General features: G+C 46.3%; 1 protein-coding gene across 2 annotated transcripts in view; it reads right to left on the reverse strand.

Annotated features, from left to right (window-relative positions):
* Window positions 1-25,604, reverse strand: part of NDRG3 (NDRG family member 3) — a 146,957-nt gene that overhangs the window by 23,051 nt on the left and 98,302 nt on the right. For both annotated transcript variants that reach the window (XM_068263741.1, XM_068263740.1), the window contains exons 10-14: window positions 21,350-21,453; window positions 9,188-9,250; window positions 5,418-5,469; window positions 3,689-3,736; window positions 467-502 (exon numbers count right to left, since the gene is read on the reverse strand). In XM_068263741.1, coding sequence (XP_068119842.1) covers window positions 467-502; window positions 3,689-3,736; window positions 5,418-5,469; window positions 9,188-9,250; window positions 21,350-21,453 — 303 coding nt within the window. The remainder of the gene's footprint in view (window positions 1-466; window positions 503-3,688; window positions 3,737-5,417; window positions 5,470-9,187; window positions 9,251-21,349; window positions 21,454-25,604) is intronic.

Consider the following 25,604-nt stretch of genomic DNA (forward strand, 5'->3'; position numbering starts at 1 on the left):
GCGCGGACGCGCACATGGCCTCCTGGGCGTAGCTAGTACGTCCAGGAGGCCAAAGTAGTTAAGTGGTTAAAGTGGAATATAACCCTGCATTTCATCTGTACTCTAAAACATTATTTACAGCATATTATATGCATCCAGCATTTTTTTTTTTGGTGTGCGCGTTCCCCGCTAATCTCCGCCCACCGCTCTTGACGCCGGTCGGTGTTAGGCGGCCCTGGGGCTTCCACCTTTCCCAACGACTATTGGCAGTAGGCGGTTGGGAAGGGGTTGGACTGTGGGATCTTTTCCCAAAAATGTGAGTGTTAGTGAATGTAGCTTGGAATTCCACCAGTTAAAAATACGTAATTGTACACTGCAAAAAACAAAGTGTGACTATGTCTGCAATCTCATCACTGCAACAGTAAACTCATTTTCTTGGACCCTGTAACCCTGTTGGTTACAGTAAAATAAAATAAAAATGACTAACCTGTACAGCTTGCGGTAATCCGCCACAATCTGACATCTAAAATTAGACAAAAAAACAAATGCATGATAAAAAAAAAAAAAGTGTCGATAGGCAAAAAGTAAACGTTTATAATGTTAAGTAATGGTTGAAGCACTTTCACAAACTAAAATGAAATGTTTTTACAAAAGGACACCTAAGGGCCTGCGTTTGTGTCTTTTTTTTAAATCACATGAGTTTTTAAAATCACAAGCTATTTAAAAATCATGATGACCTGTACACTGCGTTTTTCTAAAAACACATCGTACCAATCGCAGTCACGGCCGCGCTTCTTAAATGCTGCATTTGAAAAAAAAAACTGCAGGAAAGATGCAATGCATGTTTATTTATTTTTTTTTAGATTAACAATCAGGAAGCCAGGAAAAGATAGCCTCAGCAAAATCGCAAGCGCACAAAAAAAAAATTGAAAATCAAAAGCGCAATTGCAAAAGCAGGTTTTTAAATCAGTGTACAACATACATGCATACATACTTGCCTCAGTAGTGAGAAGCCTCTAGAAGAGTGTTCCCCAACCCTGTCCTCAAGGCCCACCAACAGTACATGTTTTGCAGGAAACCACAAACATGCACAGGTGAGGTAATTAGTGTCTCAGAAGAGCTGATTAACTACCTCTTTGGATTTCCACAGAGACACTAATTACCTCACCTGAGCATGTTTGTGGTTTCCTGCAAAACATGTACTGTTGGTAGGCCTTGAGAACAGGGTTGGAAACTCTGCAGATGGCCCAGATGTTTCCCAAATCCTCCTGCAGCCGATCACTTCAGTGCTGGGTCCATGCAGACCTAACCAACTGGCACCAATCAAATAGGTTTCTTCCACAGCTGTGGATGAGTGCCTCTCGACTGGGCCTAAGCAAGTAAAGCTTGCCCAGTAGCATAAAACACCTGCACACAGAAAAACAACCCTGCAGAAGCAGCCTCGTTCTGTTGGACATGCGCAGGCCTTATTCCCACATGGCCAGCCTGGATGTACTTTGGCCACAGCTGGGAGTGGAACCAGAAGATTGAGAGGGATAACGCACTGGAACAATGAGCTGAGGATCCAGGAAGTTTCAGGACCATCGAGAAGCCTCCAAAGTCTAGAGGCAAGTATGCAACTTGTTCTTTCACTGTCTTAAGGTCCGTACACACGCCGGACTTTAGGCAACGACGGGTCCGTCGTTGCCTCCCGCTGGGTGGGCGTGCCAGCGACAGTCCGGCGCGTGTACGCTCTGTCGTCAGACTGACACGGCTGTTTCTGAGCGATCCGCCGGGCGGATCGCTCAGAAACAGCCGTATCAGTCTGACGACAGAGCGTACACACGCCGGACTATCGCTGGCACGCCCACCCAGCGGGAGGCAACGACGGACTCGTCGTTGCCTAAAGTCCGGCGTGTGTACGCTGCTTTATGGTGTATTTCAAAAGTCACTTTCAAATCTCTTGGCAGATGCTGCAATTGTTTTAGATTATGTGAGGAGACACCTGTTCAGCAGCGCCGATTGCTAAACTAGTACTAGAATTTTGGTGGCCCTAGACTACACAGGTCATAAACAACTATGGTAGAGATTAGACGGTAAGCCCCACTTATGCCTAGTACACACCATACAATTTGTTAGATTTTCTGAAAGATTTTCTGTAATTAGATTATTTTCTGTAAAGTACTGGTAGAGACTGGTCATTATCTCTGGTGCATTGATTTCTGGTTATCTCCTGCTGAGTAGAACAATGCCTAATTGCTAGGCAGATAGATTGTTAGATAATTTCCAACATGTTAGATTTACCTGCCAGATAGATAATTTCCAATGCCGGGCATACACGGCTCGTTTTCTGCGCCGGAATAGAGCCGCTGGCTCGATCCCGGCGCGTCCCCGTGGGGCCAGATTGATTCCCACTCGTCCCCGCGGGCACTTCCTTATCTGTGCTTCATTTTTTCTTTTGTCCTGCCCGCCGATATCGAACGCGGAATCGATCCGGCGGGTCATCGGACACGTTGGATATTATCAATGCGGCTCGATTGATAATAAAAAACTAACCGTGTATGCCCAGCATTACAGAAAATTGTATGGTGTGTACTAAGCATAAGGGGCAGTTAGTGCCTAGACCAGGCATGGGCAAACTTGGCCCTCCAGCCATCAAGGAACTACAAGTCCCACAATGCATTGCAGGAGTCTGACAGCCACAGTCATGACTCAAAGGGAAATGCATTGTGGGATTTGTAGTTCCCTAACAGTTGGAGGGCCAAGTTTGCCCATGCCTGGCCTAGACAGTACTATATAAGGTCCCGGCGAAGGGGTCAGTGCTAAATAGATGGCTAAGGTTTGTGTGTGTGTTTAACTCCCTCTTATGGATTAAAGGACAACTTAAGCAAGAGGTATATGAGGCTGCCATATTTCCATTATGGAAATGGATTCCAAATAGAGCCAGGCTGACTGAAGATTTATCACAGCAGAAACATTTCTGAATAGATTACTATGAAGCCTGCAGCCTGACCCTGCATTGCAAGCACTAGAAACCGAGCAGTGGGTACATGGAATGTGATCTTGTGGCTGACAATCCCTCTTTAGCAATGCCAGTTGCCTGACTGTCCTGCTGATCCTCTGACTCCAATTCTTTTAGCCATAGACCCTGAACAAGCAAGCAGCAGATCACGGGTTTGACATTGTCAGATCTGATGATTGTGTCACGATTTTTCAGCGATTTGCATTGTGATTCCTGTTCGATAGATTGAGAATCACATTGCAATCGCACCTAAAGCACTGCATGCAGCACATTTGTGATTAAACGTTGCATTGAGAAAGATTCCATAGGGATACATTAGCATAGCGCTTTGCTGATTGCCGAAGTGTGACCCATCCCTCGTTCACACTAAGGGCATTTTTTGCCCTTTTTCCAAACGCAGGCGATTTTCAAAATCGCCCTGACGCTTGTGCAATGATTCTCTATGACAGAGTTCACAGCTGAGCGGTTTGTTCACGATCCGCTCAGCAAAGTGGTGCATGTACCATTTTTTTTAGGCGATTCCGCCTCAATGGAAGTTATAGGACTAACGCAAAACTCACAAAAATCACTTTGTACAGCGATTGTGTTTGCGTTCAACCAGTAATGTGTGAAAAACACACAAAACAAAAAAAACAAAAAAAAAAAACAACAATAGGACAAATCATCCAATGACCACTTCCACAGTATTGTATCTGCTCAGGTTTGTACCTTAAGAAACGTGGTCCTTGTTGGGTCTAATTTAGAGTTGCATTCCACCTAGAAAGAGAGCACTGTTGAGTATTAAGAGAAGAAAAAAAACAAACAAAAAAAAACTATTCAACTACTTACATTTCCTATTGAGAGCTGTGAAAATGTTGCCATGTTAAATAATAAACCAAGGCCATCTTAAAAGTTACAGTAAGTACTTTACTGTAAATTATGGGGAAAACCCAAAACAAAAAATAATGCTCTTCAATATCTTAAAGAGAAACTCCAACCTAGAATTGAACTTTATCCCAATCAGTAGCTGATACCCCCTTTTACATGAGAAATATGATTTTCACAGACAATCAGGGGGCGCTGTACGACTGATTTTGTGCTGAAACCCCTCCCACAAGAAGCTCTGAATACCGCGGTACTCTGGGCAAACTGCCACAATGTAACAATGTTCACAGAGAGGAATTAGCTGTTTACAGCTGTCTCTAACAGCCAAAACCGCTAGAAACAGCTAGAAACAGCTACATAACCTGCCCACAGTAACAATGTCACCATGTAATACATGTCAGAATGTGAATCTGGGAGAGGAAAGATTTTATAATGAGCAAAAACTGACTATCATTTATACATAATTATGGTAAAAAATGAAGCACTTTTTTTACTACATTATTTTCACTTGAGTTCCTCTTTAAATATCTCTTCATGCTCTTCAATATCCAATCAAAAAGTCTTTACCGGTTTAGTTTACTCCACTGCATGCTAGCAAATCTAAAGTCAGTTTGTACACAGGACTGTCTGGGCTTCCTAGAAGCATCTGAACCAATGGACTTCATGGACAGGCCAGACATTTTATACACTTTTTTTTATAAAAGCAGTGTATAAAATGTCTTAAAAAACACCTGTGACAAAAAGTTCCCCTGGGTGGTACTCACCTCGATAGGAGGAAGCCTCCGGATCCTAATGAGGCTTCCCCCGTCCTCCTGTGTCCCACAGCAGTCTCGGTCTGGCCCTCCGAACACCGGGGATTTAAATATTTAGCTTTCCGGCTCCAGCGCAGACGCAGCATCGGCTTTCCGCTGAGACATAGGCGGAGATAGCAACTCGCTGTCAGGCCGCTCTACTGCGCAGACACAAGTCGCCTGCGCCTGCGTAGTACAGCGGACCCGACGAAGATCGGCTATTTCCGTCTATCTCCGTGCTGAAAGCCGCAACAGCGCCCCCACTGGAGCCAGGGAAGGTAAATTTAGCTTATCAGGTTTGTTGAGCCTGGATTACCGGAGACTTCGGGGGAGCCAGTGCTGGATTGCCTGCAGCTACAGCGAAAGCCTAATTAGGACCCTGAGGCTTCCCCCTACCGAGGTGAGTACCCCCAGGGGAACTTTTTTTTGTTACCGGTTCTCTTTAAATTCTGAAGGAGGCAGGGATACAATATAATACCAGTGTAAGCCTACTGATCTCAATCTCGAACACTGCCATTCCAGCGCAGGAGACTTGGGCGCAGCAGTGAGTAACTTCAGCGCAGTCAGAAGACTGAGTTGAAGTTACTTATAAAACACTATAATTCGGCCTCCAGCAATTGCTGGAAGCTGAATTATTTCATTCCCCACTATCCATGGCGGCCTGGAGGGGGAATCGTATTTAAAATCAATGGGAATTTGTGCAGGAGCAAGATAAGACATATAGGCTGTATCCTGCGCCCAAGTCTCCTGCGCCGATTCCTCTCGTACGCTCTCAAACTTACTACGGCATCCACAGCAGGAGAATTATCGCCAACGACCAGCAGAGCGGGACACCTGTATAAATAAAACAATTAACAGATTTCAGTGAGCTACTTTTACAATATCGGAAAACACCAGTTCATGTATAATATTGCAGCAGCTGACAGACAGGTGGTGCCTTTACAAACCTACAGATGGCAGTGTGTAGCAGCAGATTCCCATAACACTGGCTTCTTCTGTGATCGCGTTGACACCCGAATCAAACCGAATAGTCTAAGTGTCGGGCCAAATTGTGTATTTAGGCAGGAAGCACATTTATTTGAATCCCACTATTGTGGTCAATTGCCTGCTAAGGAATTGCACATTGTTTGCCAAAACATGTGCATGAAAATTCAATCAAGGTGCAAACGTATGACGCCAGAAGCCCAGGAATTCCATTGCGAAGTGTGCTTGCTGCCAAATGCTGCTCATACACGGTACAATAAAAAAACATTAGATTATCCCACATATTCAACCAAAACGATCGAATTGCATGAAAAAAAAAAAAAATTCAACCAAGAAAAGCGATAAGGGCCCATGCACACTTAGAAACGCAGAACGCCGGCGATTTTTGCTGGTGTTTTGCGGGAGTGATTTTTCCACGATTTCACGTGGGAAAAAAAAATATCGCTGGACAGTGCAGCGATTTCTCTGCGATCGCGTTTATCGCTTCTATAGCACTGAAATGTGATCGCCGGGAAATTGTCTGAAAATGGTGCAGGCTACGCATTTGCATTTTGCGTTTTTGGGCGATTTGCAACGATTACCGCAAATCGCCCATTAAGAACTGGCCCATAGGGTTTTATTACACTAGTGCTTTCAAATCGGTAGTGTTTGAGCGTTTTGACGAAATAGTCGGCAAAATATTTCGGCAAAATGCTCAAATGTGAATGGGCCCTTATCCTGTTTCTTCAATAAAAATCTGATCTAATGGAATAATCCAACAAATTATCCAGTAAAAAAAAAATTGAAAAAAAAAAATGTTAAAATTGTACCATGGATGGGCACCATAAGATTTCACGTTTTTTAATAGACAAACTAAGTTATACACACACACAAAAAACGGAAAAAAAATACATTTGTCCCAGGCAGGTAGGGGATAGCTGTTGACTGATTGGACAGCTGTTTTGCCCCCCCAAAAAAGAGCGCTTGCACGCAGCATGCTTGCAGAGATGCTTTTATACATGCACTCCAACTGTATAATAGTCTCTTACCATTACCATCTGACACAATGGGAGAGGGCAAAGTGCATGCACAAAGCAAAAAAAAACCTGCATATACAGGATCTTCTTAAAGAATTTGCATATTGTGATAAAGTTCATTATTTTCTGTTATGTACTGATAAACATTAGACTTTCATATATTTTAGATTCATTACACACAACTGAAGTAGTTCAAGCCTTTTGTTTTTCTTATTGATGATTTTGGCATACAGCTCATGAAAACCCAAATTTCCTATCTCAAAAAATTAGCATATTTCATCTGACCAATAAAAGAAACGGTTTTTAAAACAAAAAAAAAAATCAACCTTCAAATAGTTATGTTCAGTTATCCACTCAATACTTGGTCGGGAATCCTTTGCTCAAATGGCCTGCCAACTCTCCTGACCTGAACCCCATAGAGAATCTGTGGGATATTGTGAAGAGAAAGTTGAGAGACGCAAGACCCAACACTCTGGATGAGCTTAAGGCCGCTATCGAAGCATCCTGGGCCTCCAATACACCTGAGCAGTGCCACAGGCTGATTGCCTCCATGCCACGCCGCATTGAAGCAGTCATTTCTGCAAAAGGATTCCCGACCAAGTATTGAGTGCATAACTGAACATAATTATTGAAGGTTGACTTTTTTTGTTTTAAAAACACTTTTCTTTTATTGGTCGGATGAAATATGCTAATTTTTTGAGATGGGAAATTTGGGTTTTCATGAGCTGTATGCCAAATTCATCTATAAGAAAAATAAAAGGCTTGAACTACTTCAGTTGTGTGTAATGAATATAAAATATATGAAAGTCTAAGGTTTATCAGTACATTACAGAAAATAATGAACTTTATCACAATATGCAAATTTTTTGAGAAGATCCTGTATATCGGCTAAGATCTGCCATCTCCAGAGAAATGCCAGATGCCGCTAGTACTAGCTTGTAACTTCCAGTTTGCTGTGAGCATATATACAGCACAGGTTGGTACTCAATTTCCTTTTTTTTATTGCTTGAAATCATGCCCATATGCCCAATCATGCCCAGGCCACATAAAATGGCAAGACAGGCAGATTAGGTTAGCGGGCCTCAAGTTTGACCATTGCCATAAGGGATGGCCTTCAAAGCAGATATGTTCCGTTAAAGCGATCTGAGCAGTCATTTTTCAATGAAAAAATAAATATATGAACCTCCCCAAAGGGATGTTCATAATGCTATGTGCCGCAGGCAATGAGAGCGCCGTTACCTGCGGGGTGCTGCCCCTCTGGCTCCCAGCCTGTTCGGTATTCTCCATGTTCTGAAGACAACCACCGCTTCAGCAGACATTTGTAATGCATGGCAGGGATATCGCACATATGCCATGATGCATGGCGAGAGATGTAGTCTGGGAGATGCTAGCTGTACTCGCATTTTGGCATGCATCACTGTGTGCGTGTGTGACCCCTGCCGAGAATTGCACATGCCTGCATCAGAAGGTTCTCAGCATGTGGTAAGCGTACCCCAGGGAGTACTTCTGGTGGTTCCAGGTGGTACTTGGCCTTGATATACTTAACCAAGAACAAATTTAGAGTTTACATACATACATACTTGTCAAGGGATACTTGTGATAATGTTTACTATGCTAGGGGGTACTTGGGAGTACAGGGTTTTAAGAGGGGTACATGATAAAATGTTAAGCAACACTGCACTAGTATATATGGTACAGATGACAGACCAGCCTCAAAAACCATAGAAATAATTCTTACAAGTGCATAAAAGTTACCCCAAGGGCCTCTTGAGGCAGAGCTTGGGATTAGTGACAGATACTTTACATCAGGGGCCCCCAAACATTTTGGGTCGAGGGCCGGGTCAACATACTGCTGGGGGGCCGGAGTATACATAAAATAAATGTAGAAGTCTTTGTGCACCAGACAGTGAAGCATACCCAGGTGACAACCTGCAGTCCAATTGGACAACAGTGTCACCTGATGTGGAATTTGATTGGAAACTAGCGAATTACTGCTTTCCGGCTTCATTCTATATGCAAACCACCAATATTTAAAGATGTAGATGACTGCATCTGTAATACATTAAGCCAGTTAGGAGGCCTTAACCATTAGTGGGTGCAAACCACAGCGTTAGGTGGTTTGTGCGCACAAGTCTAACTACATCGCGCGCAGCGTGGCTTGCCGGTATTAGTGCGCAGTGCAAAGATAACGTTGCACCCGCTGCCCAGTAAATGTCGCACCGATGCTCCCAAAACCGTGCATCAATGCGCTGTTTGTCGCACAGGGCGCAACATTTACAGGGCAGCGGGTGCGACGTTATCTTCGCACCGCGCACTAATACCGGCAAGCCAGCGCCGGATAGTGAATCAAGGTGTGTGTGTGGTGTGTGGTGTGTGGTGTGTGGTGTGTGGGTGTGTGGTGTGTGGGTGTGTGTGTGTTAAAAAAAAAGTCTCAGGGGGCCAAGTACAACATTAAAAGCAGCTTTCACCAGGAACTGGGGAGTCCCCATAAGTAAATTTTAATATGGGGATAAGGGGTAACTTTTTAATGAAACATTGAAAACATTCCTTACTTTAATGTGCCCTCAGAATTATGGCCTCCAATCGCTGGTCTTTCAATGTCCAGATCTTTACGGCTATAAAGGAGGGAGGAGGGGGGGAAAAAAAAAATTAGCCACATTAGAAGACCTGCAAGAGGATTTCTGTTAAAGCACCACTGACATTACCTTTTAATCAATGCACATTGCCTGGCTGTCCTGCTGATCCTCTGAGCTGGGGCATAGCTAGAAATGACTGGGCCCCATAGCAAAAAATAAAAATAAAAAATTATGCCCCCCCCCCCACGACCTTTCAACCCCACGGACCTCAGACCTCCCACCCAAACATTTTGTGGGGAAATCTGATTTCCGCACAAAATGCAACCAGATTGTCGGCAGATTTCCCCACAAATTGCAATCAGATTGTCGCCAAATTTCCCCACAAAATGCAGTATATGTAGTTAGGTCTATAGTGGGCTAACATTAATTACCTGGAGGGAGGGTGGTTGGGCAGGCTGGCACACTATTCGCGCTTCAGGCACTGCACTGGGTGGGCAGTTAGGTAGAAGAGTGGCAGGGTAGGCAAATAGGTAGCCAGGTGGGCAGCTAGGTAAAAGGGTGGCCAGGTGGGCAGCTAGGTGGGCAGCTAGGTGGCCAGGTGGGCAGCTAGGTGGCCAGCTAGGTGGCCAGGTGGCCAGCTAGGTGGCCAGCTAGGTGGCCAGGTGGGCAGCTAGGTGGCCAGCTAGGTGGCCAGGTGGGCAGCTAGGTAGCCAGGTGGGCAGCTAGGTAGCCAGGTGGGCAGCTAGGTAGCCAGGTGGGCAGCTAGGTAGCCAGGTGGGCAGCTAGGTAGCCAGGTGGGCAGCTAGGTAGCCAGGTGGGCAGCTAGGTAGCCAGGTGGGCAGCTAGGTAGCCAGGTGGGCAGCTAGGTAGCCAGGTGGGCAGCTAGGTAGCCAGGTGGGCAGCTAGGTAGCCAGGTGGGCAGCTAGGTAGCCAGGTGGGCAGCTAGGTAGCCAGGTGGGCAGCTAGGTAGCCAGGTGGGCAGCTAGGTAGCCAGGTAGGTAGCCAGGTGGGCAGCTAGGTAGCCAGGTGGGCAGCTAGGTAGCCAGGTGGGAGGGTGAGCAGTTAGGTAGCCGGGTGGGCAGTTAGGTAGCCGGGTAGGAGGGTGGGCAGCGGAGTAGTTAGTGGGGTAGGGGCCCGACTCCTATCCCCCCTGCCTTACCTGGGGCCCCCCCTCCCATCAGCGGCGAGAGAGCGGCATATACAGGAAGCTCCGCGGGGTAATCAGCCGCTAGAGGTTCAGCTGCCTCTCTGGCTACGGTGTCTCCTCTGTATTGCTGCTCGCAATAAACCTGGAAGCGGTGCGAGCAGCAATACAGAGGAGACAGCGTAGCCCGGAGGTAGCTGAACCTCTAGCGGCTGATTACCCCGCGGAGCTTCCTGTATGTGCCACTCTCTCGCCGCTGATGGAAGGAGGGTGGACCCCAGGTGAGGCGGGGGGGGGGGGGGGCGCCAAGGTGAGGGAGGGGAGGGGGGCGCCGAGGTGAGGGAGGGAGGGGGGCACCGTGGCATGAAACAAATAAAAAAGTAAACAAAGAAAAAGTCCTCAGCTGCGGGCCCCCTGTGACGTAGGGCTGCCGCAGGGCCCCATAGCAACGCTTTGGCTGCTATCCCCATTGCTACGCCCTTGCCTCTGAGTATTACTTAGACGTCTTTTTCACCGACAGTTGATAGGCAGTGAAATGTCTCTCAAACTCCAACAGCTACACACTGCTGCCTGGTAGCTGCTTACTTCTGCCTGGTAACGCATACATTTGAAATCGGCGCCGGTAGACTTGGGCACAGGATACAGCCGGTATATGGCAGATTCTGCTTCTGCACAAGTCAGGGCCGTATTAATTACTATTCCCCCTCCAGGCCGCCATGGATAGTGGGGGAATGAGATCATTTGGCTTCCAGCAATTGCTGGAGGCCGAATTGGTTTTTTTAAGCAACCTTGGCTCCGTCTGACAGTGCCGACGTTACTCCCTGAGCGCCGCTCAGTTGTGATGTCTGTTATAGTCTATGGTGGGGCCGGCTGCGCCAAAATCTAGCAGCGCCAAAAAGCACTGCTCCGCTGGCAACTGCTTGCTGAGCACACAGTTAAAGTGCTCGTGGAAAAGAGGCCTTAGCTTTAGACACTGAACAAGCATGCAGATCAGATGCTCTACTGAAGTCTGAACCACACACACCTGAAACTTGCATGTGGCCAATTCAGTCAGACATTAATGATCCATAAAAGATCTGCAGCACACCAGCCAAAGCTATACATACACTGAAAGAAATAGTCTGCACAAATACAGTTCTTCTGCAACAACGCGAATCAAGAAAAGCCTGGCATACACACTTATATGAATGTCATCGTAAAAAAACAAAAAAAAAAACAAAAAAAACAAAACAAAACAAAAACCACAATATGAACATAGGGTACTTATCCGTATCCGCAATGCCGCGACGAACGACTCTGGGGGGACACGCATGTCCCCTCTCCAAGGCTCATACGAGAGAGGGCAAGAGGGGGAGGAGAGCGAGACACTCACGAAGCAAGCCGGCGGCTTGATCTGTTTAAGCCGGGCGCATCCGGTGGTTTACATTCACAGGTTGACGTGAAGTAATTATGATTGGAATTAACATCAACAGCGCCACCTGCCGGATGAGCCCGGCTAACGGATAAGTACCGAACATAGTAAAAGAAAAAAAAAAAGGATAATAGGGAGTAACAGAGGCGCCAAATTAGAGTAAAATGTTTTAAAAACAGCTTAAAAGGAGGGGGGTTGGTGGTTACCACCCTCAAGTATATAGTGACCAGCCAATGAGTCGTGTATGTATATATATATATATATATATATATATATATATATATATATATATATATATATATATATATATATATATAATGCAATTTATTTTAAAATCTCCAGGCAAGCAATGCGTTTCACGGGTCTAGAGCCCGCTTCATCAGGCAATCAATTTTGGAGATATACACGACTGTGTCAATTAGAAGCTCCAGCGCCAACTGTTATATATATAGATACATACACACGACTCATTGGCTGGTCACTATATACTTGAGGGTGGTAACCACCAACCCCCCTCCTTTTAAGCTGTTTTTAAAACATTTTACTCTAATTTGGCGCCTCTGTTACTCCCTATTATCCATTGATCTAGTCCACCCTTGGTGGAGGGGTGTATCCCCATTTTTTCCTGTCTACAGAGAGCGACTTCTTAAACCTGAGTGGGGTCAGGTCATAATTCTCCCCATCTGCGTTTCCAGTGGTTGCCTTAGGGGTAACCCAGACTTGTGAGTATATTACTCGTTGATGTTTTGTCTTATTCCACTCATTAAGACGTACTACACCATATTGGGCTCTCAGTTTCATATCTTCACATTTTTCCAAAGAAAAAAAAATGGTTTACTTGCCTACTACTACAGTGAGGCCTGGTGCACACCAAGCGTTTTTGGTAGAGTTTTCAAAACGCTGCCGCTAGTGAAAAAACGCTTGGCTAATGTATCAATGGGATGGTGCACACCAGCGGTTTGAGGCTTTTAGCAAGCTGCAAAAATGCTGCAGGAGCCACATTTGCGGTTTGCAGAGGAGTTTCTGCCTCAATGTTAAAATATAGGAAACGCTTAAACCGCTCTGAAAAACGCTAGATCAGAGCAGTTTTCAGGCGTTTTTGTTACAGAAGCTGTTCAGTACCAGCTTTACTGTAACAATATATGAAATCTGCTACACAAAAACGCTCAAAAAACCGCAAGGCATGTTTAGAAAATCTCTCTAAACATGCCTAGAATCGCTCTATAATCTGCTTCAAAAACCTCTAGCGTTTTGCAGATCTGCTAGAGATTTTTGGTGTGCAACGGGTCTGAGCCAGTTTTTTTTATATTTCAGATTCACGTTAAGCATCATACACAGGCCAAGCTTATCAGCCAAACATTCATGAAAATCAGCAGCGTGAGAGTTTTGGAAACGCAGGCTATACAGACATGCTGTGATGCTAAAGCAAAGCATGCGGTTCTTTTGAAGAGGGGGCAGAAGAGCGAGCAAACAGCAAAGCACCAAGCAGAGTCCTGCAGCACAGAACAAAGGACAACGCTGCTCACTTGTCACTTGAAGTTTAGTCGCAGCAGATTACCAAGACTGTTTGGGAAGCTGTGCACGCTAGATTTTCAGCTAAGGCCGCCCCAAATAATCACCCCAGCCAAGATCATCTAGCTGGGGGTTAGACGATAGAACAAGAGTAGTCTTAGGGGGGATGGGGGAATGAGAAACTATTTAGCCTCCATTCACACTGGGGGGGGGGGGGGTGGGGGGTGGGGGGGGATTTTCAGGCGTTTACAGCCAACTGCTAAATCACAGTCGATTGCTAGCACTTTCAAAAGCGCTAGTGGAATTAAAAGTCTATGGCAGTGATCTCAGTGCCGCGATCGTTGGCGATATGAAGTAAAAAATAAATACATTTGCGATTGTAGAGCAATCACAATGTTAAACGCAAATTATGATCGCTCAAAAATCTCGAAATTGTACAGTCAAAAATACGCAAGAAAATTCCCAACGCTAAACGCTAGTGATTTTGCTAGCGTTTTGTGATCCCTGGCGTGAATGGGCCCTAAAGGACAGCTGAAGTGAGAGGTATATGGAGGCTGACATTTCCTTAATGCAGATTGCCTGGCTGTCCTGCTGATCCTCTGCCTCTAATCCTTTTAGCCATAGACCCAGAAGCAGCATGAAGGTCAGGTGTTTCTGTCCAAGGCCAAATACACACATCAGACTATAGTCTTTTGAAAATGAAAGATCAGACCAATCTTACCCCCTTCCATGTAGTATGAGAGCCATACCTACACAGTCTATTCTATGGAGCTGAACTCCCCATCAGATAGAAATCTTTGCAAGATGCTGCACACACAGATGCTGTACAGACACAAAAGATCAGTATTGGCAAAAGATCCGTTCCTGCAAAATGCATTCATAGTCTATGATATCTGCAGATCCTCATACACACCTTGTTTAACTGACATTCATCTGCAGATCAGACAATCTGCAGATCTGAAAATCCATCCTGGTGGATCTAATCTGCAGATTGTCTGTTAGGCCTGGTGCACACCAGAGGAGTTTTTCTTAGCGTTTTGAGTTTTTAAATCAGCTGCTAATGTTATCCTATGTGTCTGTACACACTGGAGCAATGAGGTTTTGTAAAAAACTCCATAGAGATGTCGCGAACCTCCGATTTTCGGTTCGCGAAAAAGTTCGCGAACCGCAATAGACTTCAATGGGGAGGCGAACTTTGAAAACTAGAAAAAAATATGCTGGCCACAAAAGTAATGGAAAAGATGTTTCAAGGGGTCTAACACCTGGAGGGGGGCATGGCGGAGTGGGATACATGCCCAAAGTCGCTGGGAAAAATCTGGATTTGACGCAAAGCAATGTTTTAAGGGCAGAAATCACATTGAATGCTAAATTGCAGGCCTAACGTGCTTTCAAACATCTTACATGGGTATACATCAATCATGGAGTGTAATTAGAGTTATGCTTCACACTGACACACCAAACTCACTGTGTAACGCACCTCAAACAGCTGTTTGCGTAGTAACGGCCATGCTGGAGTGGTGCGCACCGTGGCCAGAGTGTAGGCCGTGGCGTTTTTCAAGCCCATATGGTCGCCGGGCTGTGGTAGCTCAATGATCGAACAACAGTGACTGTCCAGCTGATCAAATTTGGTCTGACCACAATGAAGCAACAACCTTCTTATCTTTGGTGTGCCACCCCCACCCGAGGCACTCAAATAGCCGGCGGTCATTGGAATGCTCATTCGGATTCCGCGGAAATGCAATTTCCAAAATTCCGATCGGAAATTGCATTTCCGCATCGGAATGCAAATGCAAAAATTCAACAGAATCGTCTGAACAAGATGCAAAAAAAAGTTTTCAAAAAGACCTTATAGTTTTTGAGAAAATCGATGTTAAAGCCGGGCGGAATTTCCGCGATTTCCGGCAGAAATTCCGCATTGGAATGCGGAAATTGGTAGCAGAAAGCGGAATCGGTAATTGGTACATGACGGAATGCGGATTTACCGCGGAATCGGAAATTGGCATTCCGACCATCCCTAGTCATTGCTTCATTGTGATACGCAAGCCCCTTCACCGCGGCAAGGTAATGATCACGAAGGGGGATGGGCACATGTACATGCCTTTTGTTTTTTTGTTGCAGCTGCCCGCAGTGCAGCCAGAAAAATTAGGCAGGCATGTACACACACCAGAAAAATTAGTGTAGCGGCCGCTGCTGCTAGCAGCGGCCTAAAAAATTCAGGAATCCGCCTAGAGTCCTGGACCCGGTTGGTGGTGGCGGAGAAGGCAAGCGGCCTGCAGGCAGAGATGCTGTGTGTGGGGACTGACTTAGTCTTCGGTCGTGCAGTAGCCCTCCGTGATCCATTTCTCATTCATTTTGATAAAGGTCAGGTAATGAACACTGTCGTGACTTAGGCGACTTCTCTTCTCAGTAACTATGCCTCCAGCTGCACTGAAGGTCCTTTCTGACAGGACGCTTGCGGCAGGGCAAGAGAGAAGTTGTATGGCAAATTGGGACAGCTCTGGCCACAGGTCAAGCCTGCGCAACCAGTAGTCCAAGGGTTCATCGTCGCTTTTCGCAGTGTCTACATCCACACTCAAGGCCAGGTAGTCGGCTACCTGCCGGTCCAGGCGTTGGTGGAGGGTGGATCCGGAAGGACTATGGCGAGGAGTTGGACTAAAGAACGTCCGCATGTCCGACATCACCCTAAGATCGCTGGAGCGTCCTGTCCTTGCCTGCGTGGACTTGGGAGGAGGAGGGTTACTGCCAGTGGTACCTTGATTTCGTTGTGCAGCCACGTCACCCTTAAACGCATTGTAAAGCAGCATCGACAGCTTGTTCTGCAAGTGCTGCATCCTTTCCGCCTTTTGTTGAGTTGCTAAGAGGTCCGCCACTTTGTGCCTGTACCGAGGGTCTAGTAGCGTGGCCACCTAGTACAGGTCATTCGTCTTGAGTTTTTTAATACGGGGGTCCCTCAACAGGCTGGACAACATGAAAGAGGACATCTGCACAAAGCTGGATGCAGCCGTACTCTCCATCTCCTCTTGCTCTTCCTCAGTGACGGGACGCAACTCCTCTTCCTCCCCCCAGCCACGAACAATACCACGGGAACGTAGAGCAGCAGAAGCCCCCTGTGACGGCTGCCGCGGTTGTTCTTCCGCCGCCTCTTCCTCCTCCACATAAACACCTTCCTCATCATCACCATCATCAGAGTCTGACTCCTCTCCTTCCCCACACGACTCCTCTTCTTCCTCCTCCCCCCTCTGTGCTGCCACAGGTGTTGTGGGAACATCGGGTTCGGGTGTAAATGGCTTCCACGACTCCTGCTGCCGTAACTCTTCTCATTCACGCTCCTCCACAGCTGTATCCACCACTCTACACATGGCACGCTCTAGGAAGTAGGCGTAGGGGATCAAGTCGCTGATGGTGCCCTCATCGCGACTCACCAGTTTGGTCACCTCCTCAAAGGGCTCCATGACCCTGCATGCATTTTGCATCAGTGTCCAGTTGTTGGGCCACAACATCCCCATCCTCCCAGATTGTGTCCTTGTACTGTAATGATACCGGTACTGGGTGACGGCTTTCTCCTGGTCTAGCAGGCGAGAGAACATCAGCAGGGTGGAATTCCAGCGAGTCGGGCTATCGCAAATCAGGCGTCTCACCGGCAAGTTGTTTCTACGCTGAATGTCCGCGTGCCATGGCCTTGTAAGAGTGCCTGAAATGGCCACACAACTTCCTGGCCTGCTTCAGGACGTCCTCTAAGCCTAGGTACTTGTGCTGAATCTGGTCGTGCAAAGATTTGTGTCCATGTGCCATGCAGGGTATGTGTGTCAGCTTTCCCAAATTCAACGCAGCAATGAGATTGCTGCCGTTGTCACACACGTTGCCGATCTCAAGCTTGTGCGGGGTCAGCCATTGCTCCACCTGTTAAGAGCAGCCAGGAGAGCTGCTCCAGTGTGACTCTCCGCTTTCAGGCAAGACATGTCTAACACTGCGTGACACCGTCGCACCTGGCATGCAGAATAGGCCATGGGGTGCTGGGGCTGTGTAGCTGGAGAGGAGATCGCGGCACCAGCCAAGGAGGAGGAGGAGGAGGAGGACAGCGAAGCGGTGATAGCAGGTGGAGAGGAGGTGGCTGGAGGCCTGCCTGCAAGCCATGGAAGTGTGACAAGTCGGTCCTCTGCGCAGCCACGTACTCCCTGCTTGCTGTCATCGGTCACCAGGTTGATCCAATGGGCTGTGTATGTAATGTAGTGGCTCTGCCCGTGCTTGGCAGACCAGGCATCCGTGGTCAGGTGGACCCTTGACCCAACGCTGTGTGCCAGAGATGACACCACTTGCCTCTCAACTGCACGGTACAGTTTGGGTATGGCCTTTTGTGAAAAATAATTGCGGCCTGGTATCTTCCACTGCGGTGTACCAATGGCCACAAACTTACGGAAAGCCTCCGACTCCACCAGCTTGTATGGTAATTGCTTGCGAGCTAATAGTTCCGCCACGCCAGCTGTCAGACGCTGGGCAAGAGGGTGACTGGCAGACATTTGCTTCTTACGCTCAAATACTTCCTTCACGGACAGCTGGGTACTGCTGTGGGCAGAGGAGAAGGAACCGCTGAAGGGAAGAGGCGGTGTGGAGGAGGGTGGCTGTGAAGGTACAAGGGAGAAAGTGGATGAAGACGATGCACCTGAAGGAGGAAGAGGAGAAGGAGGGTGGCTTGTCTTTTGAGGGGTGCTGCTTTTCCTCAGGTGTTCTTGCCATAGCTGTTTGTGCCTTCTCTCCAGGTGCCTTCGTAAGGCACTTGTCCCTACGTGAGAGCTGGCCTTTCCACGGCTCAATTTTTGCTGGCAGAGACAACAGATGGCTTTGCTCCGATGTGAGACACGTGAAAAAAATTCCAAACCGCTGAGCCCCCCTGGGGTGATGGCGCTAGGGTGGCATCAGCAGCTGACGTTGAAGGGCATGGTGGCTGGCTGGCCATAGCTGGCGATACATGGCGCCGGACACTGCCCCCAGCTGTTTCTGAGGACGAGCTCCCTCTGCTTCTATCATGGAGTCGTTTTCTCCTACTCCTCTCTGACTCCTCCTCTGAACTGTCCCCCTGGTCATCTCCTCTACCGGGAACATATGTGGTATCCGTATAATCGTCATCATAATCCTCCTGGCCAGCTGCGCTTTCCTCAGATACCTCCTCAACTGCACCAACTTCAGGTGGTCCATCATCCCCATCCACACACGTTACGTCCATTCTATCGCCACCTAACAGACGTATGAGGTGGTGTACCTGCGCCTTCTTGTTGCAGTAGTGGCTGGGAATCAGTGATTTCACCACCACCAAATAACTCCTGTGAAGTGTCAAATGCAGCGGATGTGGTGCTTGTTGTAGCGGTGGTGGCTGCGGGAGATGAGGTGTTCTGTGTTAAATACTCAAGCATCTCCTCACGATTTTGGGAAGTGATGGCACGTGCCTTCTTCTGAGCACTGTACTTTGGGCCAGGTCCGCACGAAATCACAGCAACACCACCTCGCACAGCCACAGACCCGCCGGTGCCTGATGGCCTTCCTCCGGGTCTGCCTCTACCTCTTCCTCTACCTGGTTTGTCCATTTTGTCCATCTCAGGGGGATGCTAGGTATATGCAGTGAGGTGGGTTCACTCAACACAACAGGTAGTAAGATGCAGTGAGCTGGGTTCACTGAACAGTAAAGGTACTTGTGTTGAGTGAGAACCCACCTCACTGCATCTTAACAGGTAGTTAGATGCAGTGAGCTGGGTTCACTCAACACAAAGCTAGGTATATGCAGTGATGAGGTGGGTTAAGTAAACACAACAGGTACTGGGGTATATGCAGTACTGGGTAGTACAATGTGCAGCTCCCTGTCACACACAGGTAGTCACTGAATGTGCTGGGCTGCTGGCAGTGGCACACACACTATCAATTAGCATGGCTGTGCATGCAACAAAAGTGTCAGTTTGACACACAGAAAAAAAAAAAAAATATGTACAGGATGAGCTCTGAAAAGAGCTGTTGCTGTTGATGGGTGCTTTAAAAGCAATAACAATCAGCCAGGAGCAAGATAAGCAGCCAATAGCCTAACTAATCTGTCCCTAGAAGAACAAGTCTGCAGCAGCTGTCCCTAGTAGGACTCTCTAGCAGGCACATGAGTGAGTGTAATGGCCGGCGAGCCTGCCTTATATAAGAGGGGGGGGGGGGGGCTCCAGGGCTTAGTGTAGCCTGAATGGCTACAATGTGCCTGCTGACTGTGATGCAGAGGGTCAAAGTTGACCCTCATAGTGCATTATGGGGGCGAATCGAACTTCCGCAAAAGTTCGCCTGGTGCAGGCGACCGCGAACCCCCTAAGTTCGCCTGGAACCGGTCGCCGGCGAACCGTTCGCTACATCTCTACCCATAGCATTACATTGGGAAGAGCTTTTAGAGGTTTCAAAAGCTCTTCCCAATGTAATGCTATGGGTTTTTTTACAAAACCTCATTGCTCCAGTGTGCACAGACACATAGGATAACATTAGCAGCAGATTTAAAAACATCAAAACGCTCAGAAAAACTCCTCTGGTGTGCACCAGGCCTTAAACAAGGTGTGTACGAGGATCTGCAGATCTCAGACTATGAATGTATTTTGCAGGAACAGATCTTTTGCAGGAACAGATCTTTTGCAGGAACAGATCTTTTGCAGGAACAGATCTTTTGCAGGAACAGATCTTTTGCAGGAACAGATCTTTTGCAGGAACAGATCTTTTGCAGGAACTGATCTTTTGCAGGAACTGATCTTTTGCAGGAACTGATCTTTTGCAGATACTGATCTTTTGCAGATACTGATCTTTTGCAGATACTGATCTTTTGCAGATACTGATCTTTTGCAGATACTGATCTTTTGCAGATACTGATCTTTTGTGTCTGTACAGCATCCTTGTGTGCAGCATCTGTGTGTGCAGCATCTTGCAAAGATTTCTGTCTGATGGGGAGTTCAGCTCCATAGAATAGACTGTGTAGGTATGGCTCTCATACTACATGGAAGGTGGTAAATGGTAAAATTGGTTATTTGTTGCCTCGAGCAGCCCCATGATCCAATGAGAGAGAAGATAATTCTGTGCACTCAATGCCAAGCCCAGCACTGTAGCCATGGTTCTTGTGCAAATTCCCCAGGTTACAGCAGCTGCAGACTCAAACTGACCATCCCCATTAGTAATTATAACTACACAATATACAAACCACATGGTTTATGGGCCCACCACCTTGCTTCCTCTCTCAGTAGTGTAATAGGATTAACGATTGAAACAATCACATGACCACTACAGATGGTAAGATGCGTTTCAGACTAGGGAGCAAATGGAATTGGGTCAATTAAAACCGGCAGGAAGTTCACTTAACCACTTGCCGACCGCGCACTCATAACGCGCATCGGCAAAGTGGTAGCTGCAGGACCAGCGACGCACATCTGCGTCGCCGGCTGCAGGCTAATTAATCAGGAAACATGCGCTCGCGCGAGCGGCTGCTTCCTGTCAATTCACAGCGGAGGGCTCCGTGAATTGCCTGCAGGCCGCCGATCGCGGCTCGCAGGCTAAATGTAAACACAAGCGGAAGTAATCCGCTTTGTTTACATTTTTACAACGTTGCTATAGCAGCAGCGTTGTACTAGATCAGCGATCCCCGGCCAATCAGCAGCCGGGGATCGCTGTCACATGACAGGCAGGAGCCTGTTAGAGGCTGCACAGGACAGATCCGTTCCTGTGCAGCCTCCGATCTCCAGGGCAGGGAGGGAGGAGAGGGAGAGGGGGAATCCTGCAGTGGAGGGGACTGAGTTGCCCCCCCCCCCCCCGCCAGCCACACGCCATTTTACAATTTACGAGCAGTCAGGTATCCTTTAAAAGGAAATCCGTAGGCCAGCCTTTACATCCCTCTCACTTCAGGATTCCTTTAACATCTTGTCACATACAAAGACAACCAGCCAATCAACTACAGGCTATTTCAGGGGGAACATTTCTAGGTATAATAAATGTTTGATGTGAGCACAGCATGTGATAGAAAAGGCTGTGACAAGGCGTAAAAGGCAAATACCGTACTACAAAGCAGCATAATTACCTGTTATAAGAGTTTAGGAAAAGCTGGAGGTTGTCTTGATTGAGGTCTTGAGCAATGTGTAATCTGTACGTCTGAATCAGATCCATATTGGACTCCAGTTCATCCTGTAACAGGAAATATGAAGTAATACAAAGCGACCTGAATTACCTGAAGTCACTGAATCTAAAGTACAGAATGACTACAGAACAGCAAAGCACTGTTGATCAGCAGTCATGTCACAATCTAGGTCACAGAGACCACATGCTTATGCCGTATACAGTTACACAAATGCAACATGAACATTGATGGCAGGCACGTGAAGTTCTGCACGATACAAACCACAGAAGAAGAACGTACCACAAAAATGTCAAATTACCAAATTCATAACCTTGCACGGGCCATAAACCATCCTCTAACGATCCCCAGGTGGAGATATTTAGTTAGTTTATGGGATGGTTATGAATTTGTAACCTCAGTGTTTGGATAATGCAAGACATTTCAAGTGGTGTTCTGTGGTGAATTTTGACTAGAGACTTACATGAACGAGTGAAATTATCCAGCAATCTGTCAATAAAGAAATGCTGCAGCTGTGGTATAAAGTCAGAGGCACGGTTTGATCTACCAAGACAGGTAGAAAGCAAAGATGGAGCAGTTGCCTACAGCAACTTAAAGTAGACCCGAGCCAAAGGGTACAAAATGAGATCCTTACCTAAAGATAGGGATGCCTCAGGATACTGTTAGACTTCCCTCACTGCCGTTGCTGAGTGAAGAACCCCCCCACACCACCCCCCCCTGGAAAGTTAGCATTGTCGCTAATTACATCAGAGTCACGCAGCTCTTCTATTGAGGTCGCGTGAGCCCGCTGTGCATGGGCAGTAAGCTGGAGCCGACGGCCCCCGATCTGGAGCTTCGGGATCTCTTTAAAGCAAAGCCAATGCGGGAAAAAAACATGAATAAGATACTTCCCTATGAAAAGGGAACGTTTCTGGTCACTAGGGATGTGGAAAAATGCCAATTCCACTGAAATTCAGACCTCCATTTTTCCAATTTCTAAGAAGTCTCGTCTTTTTGCATTTTCTGGCTAAATACTTTTGAGATGACGCGGAAGCATTAGACCAATCAGAGAATGCAGAATTTTACTGCAACAATCTGCCGATTATTCCTGAGGCTTGCGATTGGCCTAGAATTTCTGCGGTACTCAGTCTTGTGATTGGTCTAGAATCACAGCAGTAAACCAGCTTCCGTGAAACAAATGCTGTAGTCTCCGATTGGTCCAATGCTTCACAGCTCTGCGAAGGGGATACAATTACTGAGTTGCAGGTAAATCTGATTTCAGAGTTCAGTCTTCTGATCAGAAATTACGATTTCCAATTGGGAATGCGGAAATTTCAATTACATGGAATCTGAATGATGTTCCTACTTATCAATGATCAGGGTGGAAGAGGGGCAAGAGATCCAGCAAACGCAAATGAGAGAGAAGTGAAACCTCTCCCTCCATCACTGAAAGACCCTGTCAGAAGAACCAGATGGCTACATGCACAAATTAGCAGCTCTTTTTCCCAGGGCTGTGGAGTCGGTCCAAAAATCCACCGACTCCGACTCCGACTCCTCAGTTTAGGATTCCACCGACTCCGACTCCACGACTCCGACTCCTCTAATTTGCATATTACAATTTTGTTGATTAAAAGTATGTAACATGAAATTCGTCTCATAACTGCCAACGCTTAGGAATTTTACAAGACAACTGAAGTGAGAAGGATATGTAGACTACTATATTTATTCCCTTTAGACTAAAACTAGTCCTTAGTAATAGTACTTGTAAAAGGTACAAACCGGAACAAAGAACATCTATCAGGCCCTAGGCAATGTAAGTGTGGGTACATGTAAGAATGATGTGCAGGTACTCTGCAGGGGAATGAGGAGATTGTAAACAGACAACACCTCTGTGTTCAATGTGCACAGCATTCTCAGTGGATTCCCTGCAGCTCTGTGAGGAGTGCATATGTAGAGTATAGTACTACTGTGTAACAAAGTAAACCTGAGACAGATGAAATTAAAGTTTTATACATACCTGGGGCTTCCTCCAGCCGCCTTCAGGATAATCAGTCCCTCGTTGTCCTCCTCCACCACCTGGATCTTCTGCTATGAGTCCAGGTACTTGAGCCAGTCTGGCGTAGTGCGCATGAACACACTCCACCGCTAGGAGCATACTACACCTGTGCAGCACTATTGCGCAGGTGCAGAATGTTCCTGGCTGTGGGAGTGGCATGCGGCCGGACTGCGCTGACTGGCTGAATTACCAGGACTCATAGCAGAAGATCCGGGTGGTGGAGGACAGTGAGGGACTGATTAGCCTGAAGGGGGCTGGAGGAAGCCCCAGGTATGTATAAAACTTTACTTTTCATCCGTCTCAGGTACCCTTTAATTTGTAGTCACCAAACCAAATTTTAATAACATATCAAATTATTTGATTTCAGTGCATACATTTGCATAAATCAGCATCAGTGCAGAATTATTTCCATCTCATTGACCATCTCTATTAGTGACACAGCTACACATCAGGCTTTATTCTTACAGCATAGATGTTATTTAGTATATATAAGAGATTCCTGTGTACGCATCATATATACAGTAACAATCAGATGTGTATATCTGACCTTAAAAATATGGGGACTGCTTTATTGAAGCAGCACAAGTAACTAATTTTGATTGGTTTATTTCATTTTTGTGGACTAAGCACAGCTATTACTGTATATATACATTATTTTTAATGACTATTATCTGAGAAATAGAACATTTTATCATATTTTCTATTTTAATTACAGTTACAAATTCATTAGGAGTCGGAGTCGGAGTCGGTGCATTTTTTCCCGACTCCGACTCCAGGCACCCAAAATTGCCCGACTCCACGACTCCGACTCCGACTCCACAGCCCTGCTTTTTCCACTGTAAATGACTTCATATGCAATTTAAAGTGAACCTCCAGACTAAAAATCTACTCAGCAGCACTGAAAAGGCTTGGTGTTCCTTTAACAGTTTCACAGCATCAGAACATTGTTTTTCTTACCCAAGACTCATTTTTAGCTGCACAGAAGAAAAACTGCCTGGGCATTTTTCCCGATGCAAAGCATGATGGGATTTCTGATGTTCTCATTCTGCTGTTTTGGTGAACATTTTTTTAATTTTGAATTTGAGATTTGAAGCCTAGCGTGCACAGCTGGGAGGGGTGATCAGGACACAGGACAGCTGGGACTGTGTCTCATGCTCAATCACCTACTTTCAACCATAACGCTGGCTGCCCCCATGAAATCACAAACATTTGCCTGTTCTTTTAAAACAGGGTGGGTAAGAGATTATATTACCTATTTTAATTAACATAACTAACACAACTTAATGACAGTATGTTTAAAGAGGAACTTCAGCCTAAACAAACATACTGTCATTAAGTTACATTAGTTATGTTAATTAAAATAGATAGGTAATATAATCTCTTACCCACCTGGTTTTAAAAGAACAGGCAAATGTTTGATTTCATAAGGGAAGCCATCTTTTTGGTTGAAAGAAGGCGACAGGGAACATGAGACACAGTTCCAACTGTCCTGTGTCCTGATCACCCCTCCCAGTTGCTAGGCAATGTGAACATAGGAAATCCCATCATGCTTTGCACAGCATTAGGGGAAAAAAGCCCGGGCAGTTTTCGTTGATGGGGTGGAGCTTAGCTAAAAACCAGACTTCTATAAGAAAAACAAAGTTCTGATGCTGTGAAACTGTTAAAAAAACAACACCAAGCCTTTTCAGTGCTGCTGAGTAGATTTTTAGTCTGGAGGTTCACTTTAAGCTGAAGTTCCTCTTTCAGCATTCTTCAAAAAGGAAAATTCCACACAAACAAACACCTCTTCATGAGGTTTAAACTAATAAAGCCATGGTTAACCTGCTCCATCCATTAACCCAGAGTTCCCCAACCCCGTCCTCAAGGCCCACCAACAGTACATGTTTTGTGGAAATCCACAGAGGTGGTTAATCAGCTCTGCTGAGACACTAAACATGCACTGTTGGGCCTTGAGGACAGGGTTGGGGAATACTGAATTAACACTCATCTACACATAGCCCTAATGGATACTCCCCTTTAAGTTTTAGCTATACTGCTGAAGCCATCATCCCTATGAAAATATGCTGAGAAATTCAGTCTCTGCATTACTATACATAGCAACGTACTGGAGAACTATACATCTATGTATAAGTGACGCTTGAGTGTTTGGAAAGTTGTTGCACACCA

Source organism: Hyperolius riggenbachi, chromosome 12, assembly GCF_040937935.1.
Source record: "Hyperolius riggenbachi isolate aHypRig1 chromosome 12, aHypRig1.pri, whole genome shotgun sequence".
In the NCBI taxonomy this organism is placed as follows: Eukaryota; Metazoa; Chordata; class Amphibia; order Anura; family Hyperoliidae; genus Hyperolius; species Hyperolius riggenbachi.